Source organism: Carassius gibelio, chromosome A19 (genome assembly GCF_023724105.1).
Source record: "Carassius gibelio isolate Cgi1373 ecotype wild population from Czech Republic chromosome A19, carGib1.2-hapl.c, whole genome shotgun sequence".
Taxonomy (NCBI): domain Eukaryota; kingdom Metazoa; phylum Chordata; class Actinopteri; order Cypriniformes; family Cyprinidae; genus Carassius; species Carassius gibelio.
Window position 1 is genome coordinate 30532365 of NC_068389.1, and position 15433 is coordinate 30547797.

At 34.7% G+C, this 15433-nt stretch overlaps 1 protein-coding gene and 1 long non-coding RNA gene across 4 annotated transcripts in view; one reads left to right on the forward strand and one right to left on the reverse strand.

Annotated features, from left to right (window-relative positions):
• LOC127935437 (gastrula zinc finger protein XlCGF57.1-like) overlaps window positions 1–15433 on the reverse strand; it is a 193884-nt gene that overhangs the window by 72549 nt on the left and 105902 nt on the right. The window contains exon 1 of one of the 3 annotated variants that reach the window (XM_052533300.1): window positions 7047–7922. The exons of the other annotated variants lie outside the window; for them this stretch is intronic. Within the exon in view, the coding sequence (XP_052389260.1) occupies window positions 7047–7338 (292 nt within the window). The 5' untranslated portion in view covers window positions 7339–7922. Of the gene's footprint in view, window positions 1–7046; window positions 7923–15433 lie in introns of those variants that run through there. 3 annotated transcript variants of the gene reach the window in all.
• LOC127935447 (uncharacterized) lies at window positions 9404–11615 on the forward strand. The gene is made up of 3 exons (XR_008148089.1): window positions 9404–9608; window positions 11086–11137; window positions 11217–11615. It is a non-coding gene; the product is annotated as an uncharacterized LOC127935447 (long non-coding RNA).

Here is a 15433-nt window from a genome sequence, read left to right on the forward strand (position 1 = left end):
CACTGACAAAAGATTCAGTGATTCATCAAGTCTGAAAACACATGAGATGATCCACACTGAAGTGAAACGTTATAAGTGTCCACACTGTGACAAAAGATTCAGTGATTCATCAAGTCTGAAAACACACGAGATGATCCACACTGGAGTGAAATATTATAAGTGTTATACCGTGACAAAAGATTCAGTAATTCATCAAGTCTGAAAACACACGAGTTGATCCACACTGGAGTAAAATGTTATAAGTGTTCACACTGTGACAAGAGATTCAGTAATTCATCAAGTCTGAGAACACACGAGATGATCCACACTGGAGTGAAATATTATGTGTTATACCGTGACAAAAGATTCAGTAATTCATCAAGTCTGAAAACACACGAGTTGATCCACACTGGAGTGAAACGTTACAAGTGTTTCAAGAGAACACTTGATTCAGCAATTCATCAAGTCTGAAAACATACGAGATGATCCACACTGGAGTGAAATGTTATAAGTGTTCACACTGACAAAAGATTCAGTAAATCATCAAGTCTGAAAACACACGAGATGATCCACACTGGAGTGAAATGTTATAAGTGTTCACACTGTGACAAAAGATTCAGTAATTCATCTAGTCTGAAATCACATGAGATGATCCACACTGAATTGAAACATTATAAGTGTTCACACCGACAAAGGATTCAGTGATTCATCAAGTCTGAAAACACAGGAGATGATCCACACTGGAGTGAAAGGTTATAAGTGATCACACCAACAAAAGATTTAGTAATTCATCAAGTCTGAAAACACACGAGATGATCCACCCTGGAGTGAAACGTTACAAGTGTTTCAAGAGAACACTTGATTCAGCAATTCATCAAGTCTGAAAACATATGAGATGATCCACACTGGAGTGAAATGTTGTAAGTGTTCACACTGACAAAAGATTCAGTAAATCATCAAGTCTGAAAACACATGAGATGATCCACACTGAAGTGAAACGTTTTAAGTGTCGACACTGTGACAAAAGATTCAGTAATTCATCAAGTCTGAAAACACACGAGTTGATCCACACTGGAGTGAAATGTTATAAGTGTTCACACTGTGACAAAAGATTCATTAATTCATCAAGAGACAAGAGATTCAGTAATTCATCAAGTCTGAAAACACACGAGTTGATCCACACTGGAGTGAAACGTTATAAGTGTTCACACTGTGACAAAAGATTCAGTAATTCATCAAGTCTGAAAACAGAGGAAATGATTCACACTGGAGTGAAATATTGTAAGTGTTCACAATGACAAATGATACAGTGATTCATCAAGTCTGAAAACACACGAGATGATCCACATTGGAGTGAAACGTTATAAGTGTGCACACTCCCATACAGAAATGTAATATATGACATATATGTCCCTATATCGCTAATGACACCATCATATATGCTAAATATAAGACAATATATTGCTATCACATATATACATATCTCTAGATATATGTTGATATAGGTTTATAACATATATAAATTTGGCATATTAAATTAGTATATTGACATATATTAATATGATGTATATGATTATTATTTATATAATACTGTATGTTTTGACCATATATGTAACCGATATGTTTAATTTATATATGCCAAACTATTCAAACAACATACATTTCACATGCCTATGGTTTCCTTATTCATGTGTTTTCCTTATTTGAACAGTTTGAACTTGTATCAAGTCTACACATCCACATTTCATTTCTATCCCATTTTCGAATCTTTTATAAAATGTATTATTTTACCTCTTCTTAACCAGCTCATAAAAAAAAAAATACTACACAAATTCTATTTGAAAACATACCTTTTATTTTTTTCATCAATAGCCATATATCAATATCTGTATGTAAGAAAGTACATACATGCACTACATATGCAGATGCATATAGAATAATATACAGTTGCACTCAAAAAAATGGATTTGTGGTACTGTTCGTTTTACACGTTTTGTTAAAACAACACAAATATATTTAGTTTTCCACCAAAACACAATTGTATTGTGTTTCATCATCTTAAACTGTTTAATTTTAAACTTTACTTAATTATCAATCGTTAAACTAACGTAAAGGGTTTAATTTCATAATTCAAAAAAAAAAACTGAAGTGACGATTTCCAACGCATTTCATGATGGTGCAGAGGGGAGCAAGAGGTGGTACCAGTCAGGTAAGACAATCTAAAGTTTTTCTTGTGTTAAGTCAAAGTCTTTAATTTATCTTAGAGTTTCTGTTTTGGGGTGCTTTTGTTTTGCAAACTAGTATTGTGTAATCGGTTTATTGCACCGTTTAAAGATGATTTTGAGCGGTTGGGAGATGTGAAAGCGCACGACTCTCTGTAATGTATTTACTTATATATATATATATACAGTATTGTTCAAAATAATAGCAGTACAATGTGACTAACCAGAATAATCAAGGTTTTTCGTATATTTTTTTATTGCTACGTGGCAAACAAGTTACCAGTAGGTTCAGTAGATTGTCAGAAAACAAATGAGACCCAGCATTCATGATATGCACGCTCTTAAGGCTGTGCAATTGGGCAATTAGTTGAATTAGTTGAAAGGGGTGTGTTCAAAAAAATAGCAGTGTGGCATTCAATCACTGAGGTCATTAATTTTGTGAAGAAACAGGTGTGAATCAGGTGGCCCCTATTTAAGGATGAAGCCAACACTTGTTGAACATGCATTTGAAAGCTGAGGAAAATGGGTCGTTCAAGACATTGTTCAGAAGAACAGCATTGGATTGGAAACATTATTAGTGTTCACACTGACAAAAGATTCAGTGATTCATCAAGTCTGAAAACACACAAGATGATCCACACTGGAGTGAAACGTTTTAAGTTTTCACACCTAAAAAAGATTCAGTGATTTATCAAGTCTGAAAACACACAAGCTGATCCACACTGGAGTGAAACATTATGTGTTCACAATGTGACAAAATACTCAGTAATTTATCAAGTCTGAAAACACAGGAGATGATCCACACTGGAGTGAAAGGTTATAAGTGATCACACCAACAAAAGATTCAGTGATTCATCAAGTCTGAAAACACACAAGATTAATTATTCAGTGATTAATCAAGTCTGAAAACACACGAGATGATCCACACTGGAGTGAATCGTTATAAGTGTTCACACTGACAAAAGATTCAGTAATTCATGTAGTCTGAAAACACAAGATGATCCACACTGGAGTGAATCTTTATAAGTGTTAACACTGACAAAAAACTCAGTAATTCATCTAGTCTGAAAACACACAAGATGATCCACACTGGAGTGAAACGTTATAAGTGTTCACACTGACAACAGATTCAGTGATTCATCAAGTCTGAAAACACACAAGCTGATCCACACTGGAGAGAAATGTTATGTGTTCACACTGTGAAAAGAGATTCAGTAATTCATCAAGTCTGAAAACAGATGAGATGATCCACACTGGAGTGAAAGTTTATAAGTGATCACACCAACAAAAGATTCAGTGATTCATCAAGTCTGAAAACACACAAGATGATCCACACTGGAGTGAAATGTTATAAGTGTTCACACTGTGACAAGAGATTCAGTAATTCATCAAGTCTGAAAACACACAAGATGATCCACACTGGAGTGAAATATTATAAGTGTTATACCGTGACAAAAGATTCAGTAATTCATCAAGTCTGAAAACACACGAGTTGATCCACACTGGAGTGAAATGTTATAAGTGTTCACACTGTGACAAAAGATTCAGTAATTCATCAAGTCTGAAAACATGAGATGATCCACACTGGAGTGAAACATTATAAGTGTTCAGACTGTGACAAAAGATTCAGTAATTCATCTAGTCTGAAAACACATGAGATGATCCACACTGAATTGAAACATTATAAGTGTTCACACTGACAAAAGATTCAGTGATTCATCAAGTCTGAAAACACAGGAGATGATCCACACTGGAGTGAAAGGTTATAAGTGATCACACCAACAAAAGATTTAGTAATTCATCAAGTCTGAAAACACACGAGATGATCCACACTGGAGTGAAATGTTATAAGTGTTTACACTGACAAAAGATTCAGTGATTCATCAAGTCTGAAAACACATGAGATGATCCACACTGAAGTGAAACGTTATAAGTGTCCACACTGTGACAAAAGATTCAGTGATTCATCAAGTCTGAAAACACACGAGATGATCCACACTGGAGTGAAATATTATAAGTGTTATACCGTGACAAAAGATTCAGTAATTCATCAAGTCTGAAAACACACGAGTTGATCCACACTGGAGTAAAATGTTATAAGTGTTCACACTGTGACAAGAGATTCAGTAATTCATCAAGTCTGAGAACACACGAGATGATCCACACTGGAGTGAAATATTATGTGTTATACCGTGACAAAAGATTCAGTAATTCATCAAGTCTGAAAACACACGAGTTGATCCACACTGGAGTGAAACGTTACAAGTGTTTCAAGAGAACACTTGATTCAGCAATTCATCAAGTCTGAAAACATACGAGATGATCCACACTGGAGTGAAATGTTATAAGTGTTCACACTGACAAAAGATTCAGTAAATCATCAAGTCTGAAAACACACGAGATGATCCACACTGGAGTGAAATGTTATAAGTGTTCACACTGTGACAAAAAATTCAGTAATTCATCTAGTCTGAAATCACATGAGATGATCCACACTGAATTGAAACATTATAAGTGTTCACACCGACAAAGGATTCAGTGATTCATCAAGTCTGAAAACACAGGAGATGATCCACACTGGAGTGAAAGGTTATAAGTGATCACACCAACAAAAGATTTAGTAATTCATCAAGTCTGAAAACACACGAGATGATCCACCCTGGAGTGAAACGTTACAAGTGTTTCAAGAGAACACTTGATTCAGCAATTCATCAAGTCTGAAAACATATGAGATGATCCACACTGGAGTGAAATGTTGTAAGTGTTCACACTGACAAAAGATTCAGTAAATCATCAAGTCTGAAAACACATGAGATGATCCACACTGAAGTGAAACGTTTTAAGTGTCGACACTGTGACAAAAGATTCAGTAATTCATCAAGTCTGAAAACACACGAGTTGATCCACACTGGAGTGAAATGTTATAAGTGTTCACACTGTGACAAAAGATTCATTAATTCATCAAGAGACAAGAGATTCAGTAATTCATCAAGTCTGAAAACACACGAGTTGATCCACACTGGAGTGAAACGTTATAAGTGTTCACACTGTGACAAAAGATTCAGTAATTCATCAAGTCTGAAAACAGAGGAAATGATTCACACTGGAGTGAAATATTGTAAGTGTTCACAATGACAAATGATACAGTGATTCATCAAGTCTGAAAACACACGAGATGATCCACATTGGAGTGAAACGTTATAAGTGTGCACACTCCCATACAGAAATGTAATATATGACATATATGTCCCTATATCGCTAATGACACCATCATATATGCTAAATATAAGACAATATATTGCTATCACATATATACATATCTCTAGATATATGTTGATATAGGTTTATAACATATATAAATTTGGCATATTAAATTAGTATATTGACATATATTAATATGATGTATATGATTATTATTTATATAATACTGTATGTTTTGACCATATATGTAACCGATATGTTTAATTTATATATGCCAAACTATTCAAACAACATACATTTCACATGCCTATGGTTTCCTTATTCATGTGTTTTCCTTATTTGAACAGTTTGAACTTGTATCAAGTCTACACATCCACATTTCATTTCTATCCCATTTTCGAATCTTTTATAAAATGTATTATTTTACCTCTTCTTAACCAGCTCATAAAAAAAAAAATACTACACAAATTCTATTTGAAAACATACCTTTTATTTTTTTCATCAATAGCCATATATCAATATCTGTATGTAAGAAAGTACATACATGCACTACATATGCAGATGCATATAGAATAATATACAGTTGCACTCAAAAAAATGGATTTGTGGTACTGTTCGTTTTACACGTTTTGTTAAAACAACACAAATATATTTAGTTTTCCACCAAAACACAATTGTATTGTGTTTCATCATCTTAAACTGTTTAATTTTAAACTTTACTTAATTATCAATCGTTAAACTAACGTAAAGGGTTTAATTTCATAATTCAAAAAAAAAAACTGAAGTGACGATTTCCAACGCATTTCATGATGGTGCAGAGGGGAGCAAGAGGTGGTACCAGTCAGGTAAGACAATCTAAAGTTTTTCTTGTGTTAAGTCAAAGTCTTTAATTTATCTTAGAGTTTCTGTTTTGGGGTGCTTTTGTTTTGCAAACTAGTATTGTGTAATCGGTTTATTGCACCGTTTAAAGATGATTTTGAGCGGTTGGGAGATGTGAAAGCGCACGACTCTCTGTAATGTATTTACTTATATATATATATATACAGTATTGTTCAAAATAATAGCAGTACAATGTGACTAACCAGAATAATCAAGGTTTTTCGTATATTTTTTTATTGCTACGTGGCAAACAAGTTACCAGTAGGTTCAGTAGATTGTCAGAAAACAAATGAGACCCAGCATTCATGATATGCACGCTCTTAAGGCTGTGCAATTGGGCAATTAGTTGAATTAGTTGAAAGGGGTGTGTTCAAAAAAATAGCAGTGTGGCATTCAATCACTGAGGTCATTAATTTTGTGAAGAAACAGGTGTGAATCAGGTGGCCCCTATTTAAGGATGAAGCCAACACTTGTTGAACATGCATTTGAAAGCTGAGGAAAATGGGTCGTTCAAGACATTGTTCAGAAGAACAGCGTACTTTGATTAAAAAGTTGATTAGAGAGGGGAAAACCTATAAAGAGGTGCAAAAAGGCTGATAGGCTGTTCAGCTAAAATGATCTCCAATGCCTTAAAATGGAGAGCAAAACCAGAGAGACGTGGAAGAAAACGGAAGACAACCATCAAAATGGATAGAAGAATAACCAGAATGGCAAAGGCTCAGCCAATGATCACCTCCAGGATGATCAAAGACAGTCTGGAGTTACCTGTAAGTACTGTGACAGTTAGAAGACGTCTGTGTGAAGCTAATCTATTTTCAAGAATCCCCCGCAAAGTCCCTCTGTTAAAAAAAAGGCATGTGCAGAAGAGGTTACAATTTGCCAAAGAACACATCAACTGGCCTAAAGAGAAATGGAGGAACATTTTGTGGACTGATGAGAGTAAAATTGTTCTTTTTGGGTCCAAGGGCCACAGGCAGTTTGTGAGACGACTCCCAAACTCTGAATTCAAGCCACAGTACACAGTGAAGACAGTGAAGCATGGAGGTGCAAGCATCATGATATGGGCATGTTTCTCCTACTATGGTGTTGGGCCTATTTATCGCATACCAGGGATCATGGATCAGTTTGCATATGTTAAAATACTTGAAGAGGTCATGTTGCCCTATGCTGAAGAGGACATGCCCTTGAAATGGTTGTTTCAACAAGACAATGACCCAAAACACACTAGTAAACGGGCAAAGTCTTGGTTCCAAACCAACAAAATTAATGTTATGGAGTGGCCAGCCCAATCTCCAGACCTTAATCCAATTGAGAACTTGTGGGGTGATATCAAAAATGCTGTTTCTGAAGCAAAACCAAGAAATGTGAATGAATTGTGGAATGTTGTTAAAGAATCATGGAGTGGAATAACAGCTGAGATGTGCCACAAGTTGGTTGACTCCATGCCACACAGATGTCAAGCAGTTTTAAAAAACTGTGGTCATACAACTAAATATTAGTTTAGTGATTCACAGGATTGCTAAATCCCAGAAAAAAAATGTTTGTACAAAATAGTTTTGAGTTTGTACAGTCAAAGGTAGACACTGCTATTTTTTTGAACACACCCCTTTCAACTAATTGCCCAATTGCACAGCCTTAAGAGCGTGCATATCATGAATGCTGGGTCTTGTTTGTTTTCTGACAATCTACTGAACCTACTGGTAACTTGTTTGCCACGTAGCAATAAAAAATATACTAAAAACCTTGATTATTCTGGTTAGTCACATTGTACTGCTATTATTTTGAACAATACTGTATATATATATATATATATATATATATATATATATATATATATATATATATATATATATATATGTAATACACTCTCCTGATTCAATTCAAAGGAAGAAGATAGCACTTCAGTTCGAGGAAACCGACCCGATCCGAACCTTGGATGAATATGTAAATATGTACTGCACGCCTTCCTCTCAATAACTGCATAAACACAACAAAAAACTGACCGCGATGTAAAAGCTCTTAAGAACACAGCGATGTGGATGTTTGCACAAACTCTGAGATTCTCCAGGCACGAAAAGTCCAGTCACGTTTATTTATATAACAGTCCTTTATGCAATCGATAGCTTTTCAATATTAAACATGAAAATACAGAGTCAGTGTCGCTAGAATTATAACTTGATTTCCTGTTATAAAGCAGCTCTCCAGTGTGGAGCTAGCTAATCATAAAATCATTTTATAAGTGGGGGAAATATTTCATTAAAGTTTTAGTTCTGTGCTAGATCAAACCAAACTGTTTTGCTTATCATAACCCAATAAGGTATTTTAAGAGAGATTGTATTTATTAATAAAATGTTTATCCAAAAATAAAACATCCTATCACTTACCTTTACTTTATATTATACATATGGCTTACAATAAGAGATGTTAAGAGACAGAATGATTTGTCATTCAGCTACTTCCTCATATAACTAATCAAATGGCGAATAGGAGTTTCTCTCTTATCTCATTTTGTGTGCCAAATATATTTGTTTAAATTAATTGTATTAATAAAACATAATGACTTTCAAAAGTGGAAGTAATTACCTTTATTTGTTATAATATGTATATTTTAACTAATTGAAAAAGATAAATAATCAATAAATGTCTAACCATGCGATGTTGACCGAGTTTTGAGAGCCCTGGCTCAGCACATTGGAAGTATTTGAAGCTTTGTTTATGAACATGGCGGTGTGGTCATACAATGACTTTAAACCGGACACTACTCTGAGCTGTTCACATTATACATATGCTCCAGATATGTAATCAGGTCCTCCTTTTTGGAATGGTAAACATGACACTAGTCATCACTCACACAAATAAATCATTTAATATTTTGATAATTGAATTGGTTTTTGCTGTTCAATTTTTTTTTTTTTAACACATTGCACTTCATGTGTTTACAGATTTGTGCAGAATTTGAGACATACAGAATTACCATAGGCCCATCAGAATCAACAATCTTTGCCAAACTGGATCCGGACTGCAAAACTTATGAAGATGTTTGCATAATGAAGAAGAGTCCTTGGACAAATAATGAAACCCTCTTGGTGCCCACTACACATAAGAACAACCTTGTATTAAAACATTATTCTCTCACTGGTTACTGGAAATTGACAAAAAAAGACAGATATAATAAGATAAGGTTTATTAATACAATAAATACAAAATATGTGGTATTACTATAAACTGATAGATTTATTTTGATGCAAGGCAGGGGTGTCCAGACCTGCTCTAAGAAAGCCAGTATTCTGTGGGGTTCAGCTCTAACACACCTGCCTGGAACTTCAGGTAAGACTTTTTTGTTTTAAAATTCCCAAGAACCTTGATTAGCTGGTTCAGGTGTGTTTAAATGGCTAGATCACCCAAAAATAAACATGTCATTACTCACCCTCATGTCGTTTCAAACCCGTAAGACCATCATTCATCTTCAGAGCACAAATTATGATATTTTTTAGGGATGCCCCGATCATGATTTTTCATGGCTGATACCGATTTTTTTACAAGCAAACTGGACAATTTTTTTTAAAATCTTTAAGCAACAAACAAGAAGGAAGGACAGTCCACAGTCTACAGTCCAAAATTGAGGAAAAGCTCAATAAAGCCCCTTTCACACTGTGATTCCGGCAAATACAGGTCCCGTAACGACACGTGACATCAGGGCGTGACGTGTAATGTATGAGTCGAAAACATTAGGCAGGTAATACTTTCACTGAATCTGGCGAACGATCTCGATCTTTTTTTTTTCAGTGAACGTTGATCTTCCTTCAAAACAGCCACTAAAAGAGTCGAAAGATAACTTGCGTCATCACTTAGACACAGCATTAGATCTGGCTTTTGTTCACACAGCGCTTGTCCCGGGATTTAACCCAGCAATGTTACTACGTCCCCGACCTGAGTTCAATGCTGGAATCAATCCCGGGATGTGTTTGCTTTCACACAGAAGTAATGTAGTCGGAGCACGCGGGCGCACTTCCGGAAAAATCGGCCGGAAAAAAATCCAAAGACCGGCCGATTACCAATCGCATATTTAAAGCAAAAACCGTCTGGTTTGCGATTTATGGCCGGTCAATTGGTGCATCCCTAATATTTTTATGGAAATGCGAGAGATTTCTGAACCTCCATAAAGGCTGCAATGCAACAGAAATGTTCCCAGAGTCATAGTAAGGACATCAGTAAAACAGTCCATGTGGCATCAATGCTTCAGCCACAATTTTACAGAGGCACAATAATACATTTTGTGCAAAGAAAACAAAAATATCAACTTTATTCAACAACTCTTCTCCAAATCACATATTCTGCCATTATGGAGAGTAACAAGAGGCATGAACATTGCTTTCCTCTGCGTGTAATCAAGGCTCAGTGCATGCGTGTTGTAGGTCAGCAGCACCATGCGCATGATTTATTTACATGTTGTTGATAATGGTGGGAGATGCGATTTGGAAAATAATTGTTGAATAAAGTCGCTGTTTTGGTTTTGTTTGAACAAAAAAGTATTTTTGTTTACTTTGTAAAATTATGGTTGAACCACTGGTGTCACATGGACTGTTTTACTGATGTCCTTACTATGTTTCTGGGTCTGGGAACATTCCAGTTCTGTTGCTTACCGTACAGGGTCCAGATGTGTGTACCATTTTCCACTGTAATTTTTGTTAGAATCCCATCTTGACTGCTTGCCAGGATTTCCCATAAGAAGATGACTGACTTTTTTTCATGTAATTTTAGAAAAAAAAAAACAAAGGCTAAATTTTGTTGTTTTCATCTTCAGACTAATGAAATTGAAGTATCCAAATGAAGACCCTAGCAGTATGGAGTATATGGTGAGTTCAAGGTTAATAAATTATTTGTTAAAGTTAATACACAAGAATTTGAGTTCTCCATGCTTTTAAATACTTCTAGTATAGAGACGTTGCCAGCAGTCAGGAGGTGATCCAGAAGACTCGTGGGAATCTATTTGAAGCTGCATCATTGAAGACAATCCAGCAGATGTTGGCGTTTTAAAGGATACAGTTCTTCAGGACCTATAGCAGTTTACAGTCTGCAAAACCATGTTGCTGGGACTGATTTATGGACTGAACTTGAGCAACCCTCCTGAACTCAGGTACACATTTGGAATACTGAAGAAGTTATTTCTGGAGCCAGTTCCTGTTCCTGGAATAAGGTTTGATTAGTTACCCATGAATGCCAATTAGAATTTTATTTGCTATTTTGTGTAATTTTGTAATGTGGTTTAAACTGTATTTTACTATGTGTAATTATTTATTGCTTGTTTAACAAATACACTTTGATCATTTGTGACATCTTGTCTTTTGTCTCATTACAAGACAAATCACACAAAAAATGCTTTGTTGAAGGGAGTAACTTTAAATAGAAAATATTGTGTTAAAGTAACTAGAACTAATTGTGTGGAACCACTGTCCATAATTGACTTGAGTAAGTTTAAAGAGTAATTTTTTTTGTGTGTGTGTTTGTCTTCAAAAATCTAGGGGCTCTTAATTTAAACACATTTCTCTAACTTATGCAGCTATGTAAACCTGGGTTCTCCACTAGCATTCAAAGAAAATAAACTTTTGGTGCTTTCATCAAAGTTTGGCAGAGCTGCAAAAACTGATGTCACTGATGCCAGACATTATATATATATATTAAAAAAAAAATTAAACAGTTACGGAGGCATGTACAGCAGTTAGGTGAGACAGCACCTTCTCGACTGGATGAAAGTGTAGAGGATTTTGAAGCTAAGGCATGTCATGTTCATTGCATTACATGTTTGTAAGTACATATTCATAACCTATATTTAAAAATATGTACGAAAAGTCATTTTTTTTGTTGTTTTTTGTTTTTTTACATTTGTTTAGTTTATATCATGCATTAATTCAAGATATTTTGCAAGTAATATACATAATATAAGAACATATAATTTAAAATGTGCACACAATGTTTTTATATTTAATTTATATATTGCATATACATTAATCAAAATTATATATATATATATATATATATATATATATATATATATATATATATATATATATATATATATATATATACACATTTCATTTTAAATGTAAAATATATACTAAGACTATACAAAAACATATATAAGGGACATATATATGTCACATATATGTAAGCAATATGCTATGCATATATGTTTAGTTTGTATATTGAACATATATACAAAGAAATATATGTCATGTATATTGAAAATTATATATGCGACATATATAAAAAAACCACTATTATACATACATAAAATATATGGGCTAGTTTTATATGTCAATATATGAAATTGTTCCATTTTCTAATAGGTTTTATATATGGGCAGATATATATGTACATATATGTTTTCCCTTTCTATGTGGATATATTTAATATATGTATATTTCATATATGTACATATATTACATTTCCGTATGGGCTGTGACAAAAGATTCAGTAATTCATCAAGTCTGAAAACAGAGCAAATGATCCACACTGGAGTGAAATATTGTAAGTGTTCACAATGACAAATGATACAGTGATTTATCAAGTCTGAAAACACAGGAGATGATCCACACTGGAGTGAAACGTTATAAGTGTGCACACTGTGACAAAAGATTCAGTGATTCATCAAGTCTGAAAACACACAAGCTGATCCACACTGGAGTGAAACGTTATAAGTTTTCACACTGAAAAAAGATTCAGTGATTTATCAAGTCTGAAAACACACAAGCTGATCCACACTGGAGTGAAACGTTATGTGTTCACACTGTGACAAAATATTCAGTAATTTATCAAGTCTGAAAACACAGGAGATCATCCACACTGGAGTGAAAGGTTATAAGTGATCACACCAACAAAAGATTCAGTGATTCAGCAAGTCTGAAAACACACTAGATTAATCATTCAGTGATTAATCAAGTCTGAAAACACACAAGATGATCCACACTGGAGTGAAAGGTTATAAGTGTTCACACTGACAAAAGATTCAGTAATTCATAAAGTCTGAAAACACACGAGATGATCCACACTGGAGTGAATCGTTATAAGTGTTCACACTGACAAAAGATTCAGTAATTCATCTAGTTTGAAAACACACAAAATGATCCACACTGGAGTGAAACGTTATAAGTTGTCACACTGACAAAAGATTCAGTGATTCATCAAGTCTGAAAACACACAAGATGATCCACAATGGAGTGAAACGTTCTAAGTGTTCACACTTTGACAAAAGATTCAGTGATTCATCAAGTCTGAAAACAAACAAAATGATCCACACTGGAGTGAAATGTTATAAGTGTTCACACTGTGACAAGAGATTCAGCAATTCATCAAGTCTGAAAACACACAAGATTATCCACACTGGAGTGAAAAATTATAAGTGTTATACTGTGACAAAAGATTCAGTAATTCATCAAGTCTGAAAGCACACGAGTTGATCCACACTGGAGTGAAACCTTACAGGTGTTCACACTGTCACAAAAGATTCAGTGATTCATCAAGTCTGAAAACACACGAGATGAAACATTCAGTGATTTATCAAGTCTGAAAACACACAAGATGATCCACACTGGAGTGAAACGTTACAAGTGTTCACACTGACAAAACAATCAGTAATTCATCAAGTCTGAAAACACACGAGATGATCCAAACTGGAGTGAAACGTTATAAGTGTTCACACTGTGACAAGAGATTCAGTATTTTATCAAGTCTGAAAACACACGAGATGATCCACACTGGAGTGAAACCTTATAAGTGTTATACTGTGACAAAAGATTCAGTAATTCATCAAGTCTGAAAACACACAAGTTGATCCACACTGGAGTGAAATGTTATAAGTGTTCACACTGACAAAAGATTCAGTGATTCAAGTCTGAAAACACACAAGATGACCCACACTGGAGTGAAACGTTATAAATGTTATAATGTGACAAAAGATTCAATAATTAATCAAGTCTAAAAACACACAAGATGATCCACACTGGAGTGAAACGATATAAGTGTTCACACTGACAAAAGATTCAGTGATTCATCAAGTCTGAAAACACACGAGATGATCCACACTGGAATGAAACGTTATAAGTGTTCACACTGACAAAAGATTCAGTGATTCATCAAGTCTGAAAACACATGAGATTATCCACACTGAAGTGAAATGTTATAAGTGTTCACACTGTGAGAAAAGATTCAGTAATTCATCAAGTATGAAAACACAAGAGGTGATCCACACTGGAGTGAAACATTATAAGTGTTATACTGTGACAAAAGATTCAGTAATTCATCAAGTCTGAAAACACAAGAGGTGATCCACACTGGAGTGAAACATTGTAAGTTTTCACACAGTCACAAAAGATTCAGTGATTCATCAAGTCTGAAAACACACGAAATGAAACATTCAGTGATTCATCAAGTCTGAAAACACACAAGATGATCCACACTGGAGTGAAACGTTATAAGTTTTCACACTGAAAAAAGATTCAGTGAATTATCAAGTCTGAAAACACACAAGCTGATCCACACTGGAGTGAAACGTTATAAGTTTTCACACTGAAAAAAGATTCAGTGATTTATCAAGTCTGAAAACATAACAGCTGATCCACACTGGAGTGAAACGTTATGTGTTCACACTGTGACAAAATATTCAGTAATTTATCAAGTCTGAAAACACAAGAGATGATCCACACTGGAGTGAAAGGTTATAAGTGATCACACCAACAAAAGATTCAGTGATTCATCAAGTCTGAAAACACACGAGATTAATTATTCAGTGATTAATCAAGTCTGAAAACACACAAGGTGATCCAGACTGGAGAGAAACATTATAAGTGTTCACACTGACAAAAGATTCAGTAATTCATAAAGTCTGAAAACACACGAGATGATCCACACTGGAGTGAATCGTTACAAGTGTTCACACTGACAAAAGATTCAGTAATTCATCTAGTCTGAAAACACACAAGATGATCCACACTTGAGTGAAACGTTACAAGTGTTCACACTGACAAAACATTCAGTAATTCATAAACTCTGAAAACACCCGAGATGATCCACACTGGAGTGAAATGTTATAAGTGTTCACACTGACAAAAGATTCAGTAATTCATCAAGTCTGAAAACACACGAGATGATCCACA